This window comes from Acyrthosiphon pisum, chromosome X (genome assembly GCF_005508785.2).
Source record: "Acyrthosiphon pisum isolate AL4f chromosome X, pea_aphid_22Mar2018_4r6ur, whole genome shotgun sequence".
Classification (NCBI taxonomy): domain Eukaryota; kingdom Metazoa; phylum Arthropoda; class Insecta; order Hemiptera; family Aphididae; genus Acyrthosiphon; species Acyrthosiphon pisum.
The window spans coordinates 106533117-106536212 of NC_042493.1; the positions used below are offsets into that span (position 1 = coordinate 106533117).

Consider the following 3096-nt stretch of genomic DNA (forward strand, 5'->3'; position numbering starts at 1 on the left):
CTATCCCAGAAAATAAAACATTGCTAAAATCATTTTTAGGTCTAACTACGTATTACATAAAATTTATTCCAAACGCTGCAAATATTTTAAAACCATTGTACATGCTCTTGCGTAACGGAAATAAATGGAATTGGACACCGGAATGTGAACAAGCATTCAATAAAATTAAACAAATTTTAATCTCTAAACCAGTATTAGCACATTATGATCATTACTGTCCGATAAAACTCGTAGTAGACGGATCATCTTATGCTCTAGGTGCAGTAATTCCGCATGTATACCCAGATCGTACAGAAAAACCTATAGCCTATACATCGGGAGTTCTGTCTGAGTCAGAGTGTAAATTTCCACAAATTGAAAAAGAAGCTTTGGCAATTATTTACGGCGTTACAAAATTTTACGACTATTTATACGGTAGGCATTTCTTATTAGAAACTGACCATAAACCGTTAGGTAATATACATTTTTAGCGATAAAAAAGGTATCCCAATCTACGCTGCTAATCGTTTACAACGATGGGCCTATGTTCTATCATCATTTGATTTCGAAATAAAATATGTAAAATCTGAAAATAATACTGCCGATTTTTTATCACGAATTAAAATTTAAAAATCGAAAATCGATAATAAAAACGAAGAATGTATTAGTCTCAATTTTATCCACGAACAATCACCTTTCACTCTAGACTGGTCTAAAATAAAAATGGAAACATGCAAAGACACAATTCTCGCCAAGGTATTAAACGCAGTTAGAACAGGAGAATGGAACAGTGATTTTTCTAACAAATTAGAACTTAAATCTTATAATTCACGAAAAACTCAAATCTCAATGGAACAAGGATGCTTATTATGGGGTTACTGTGTTATTATACCAGCTAAATTCCGAAATAATATACTAAGCGAACTTCATTCATGCCACATGGTTTCTTCTAGTATGAAAATTTTAGCGAGATCATATTTTTGGTGGCCAGGAGCCCAGGAATGGATAAAGAAATCGAAAATATTATACGCAAAATTGCAACAATTGTCTTAACGTTAGGCAGAATCCACCAAAATCTATTATATCTACTTGGAAGTGGCCAGAAAAACCGTGGACTAGAGTGCATTGCGATTTTCTCGGACCATTTCAAAATAAATATTTTTTTGTCACAGTCGACGCAACCACAAAATGGTTAGAAGTATTTCAAGTAAATTCCACGACAGCAGAAATTATCATTCAAAAATTTTCAGAAACCATAGCACGTTTTGGCATTCCAAAAACAATTACATCAGATGGCGCAAAATGTTTCACAGGTTTTGAATTTCAAGCATATTGCAAAAATCTAGGCATTAAGCATATGACAGGTGCACCATTTCACCCAGAATCGAACGGCTGTGCTGAATCGGCAGTCAAAACAGTAAAAATTTCTTTAAAAAATCCTCGACTGCACAATCCCAATTAAATAAATTTCTGTTTATGTATCGCAATACACCTCATTCAACAACACAAGAAACGCCAGCTCAGCTAATGTTAGGTTGATCAACACGTTTACAATTTGACGCGTTAATGCCGAATACAAGCGAAGTAGTTATTGAGCGACAAATATCGCAAATAAACAATGGCGGTAATAGGGCAGTATCTTTTAACATTGGTGATAATGTATTGGCTAGAGATTATAGGAACACCAACAATAAATGGCAAAAGGGTAAAATTATCAAATGCATTAGTTACAACACGCATGATGTAGAACTTAATGACGGGACTATTTGGAAAAGACATAATGATCAACTACTCATTGATAAATCGTCAACACCTTCAAATAATTCTATTTCACCTACACCAGCTAGACAAACAAATGAAAATTCTAAAAATACTGAAACAGTAGGTGAAAATCAAAATCCCGATCCGGCCGATCCCGTAATAGTAAATAAAACGCCCAGACCAATTAGATCTAGAAAACCACCTCAGCGATATTCTCCAAGTGATTATGTTTAGTGCAATAATTGCAAAAATTAATTAATAATAGTATATCAGTAATCATATATAATAAATACTCGTATGTAAAAAAAAAAAAAAATACTAACATACCTAGTAATTAAGCACTAGGTATACAAAATACTTTATATTTTTTTTAAAGGAAAGAGATGTTGCATATTCAGCATTTATATTGTATACTAAACGTTTATATTAATAATAATAATCATAAGTATCATATTACGATCGGTGGGGATTGTCCATCGGTCATTAGCAAGTAGACAATTTTAATATACGTCATTACGATTTATACTTTTTCGACGATAAAATACTATAATATACGTTTGTGTCATTATTCATATTAACAATACACAATAATAATGTTAAATTAAGTACCCGTGTAAAATTAATCTAATATAATATAAAATAAAATAAATTAAAAACAACTTACTCGTGTTTCCTAGAAACAAAATACCCAACGGTAATTTATAATAATAATTGTATAATAGTTGTAATATATTATTATGATTAATGCAGCAAATATAGAGATTTATTTGAAAATTTCTCAATAAATTCTTTAAAATATAATAGTTTTTTGTATAAATAAGAAAAAATTTTAAATGTATCTTAATTAATCATAGTTAATTAATTAAATGACAATCTGACGTCTAAATGTCTTTCCATTGTTATAATAAAAAATAAATCTCAATTTGATCTTAATATGTATATTAATTTCAGTTTTTTAATAATATAAAAATAAAATATAATTTACACTATTCTCAATCGCGTTCCTACAAATATTATGAATTAAAACATATTTTAGGAACATACGATATCGTACTATAACTCGTATAATTCGAGTTTAAAAAAAACCATTTAATTAGGTTAGATTAGTTGAGCAAAATTTATTTGCACTTATTTTCCAAAACAAAATTAAGATTTTAATTAAGCTAATTATGTTGATGTAAATAATTTGTTCTCATCACAAGTCCATAGTAAAAATGACAGATAACGCGTTGCAATTACATCGTCGTTGTATTTAAATAGTCAAACTAACTAGAACTATAAACTTTACCGAGAGAGACATTGATATCTTAGCGTTTTTATGCTGAATAAAAAATTTTAAGAGGCATGTCGCGGAGG

The 3096-nt window shown here is 30.0% G+C and overlaps 1 protein-coding gene across 1 annotated transcript; it reads left to right on the forward strand.

The window, feature by feature from the left end:
• Positions 1 to 1545: 1545 nt before the first annotated feature.
• Positions 1546 to 1974, forward strand: LOC103309194. Its single transcript, XM_008184051.1, has one exon. It carries the CDS (start codon positions 1546 to 1548, stop codon positions 1972 to 1974), a length of 429 nt encoding a protein of 142 aa, XP_008182273.1.
• Positions 1975 to 3096: the final 1122 nt, after the last annotated feature.

Bases quoted from the DNA above. Each gene is read 5' to 3' on its own strand.
- LOC103309194 (XM_008184051.1), top strand. From the start codon at position 1,546: ATGCCGAATACAAGCGAAGTAGTTATTGAGCGACAAATATCGCAAATA.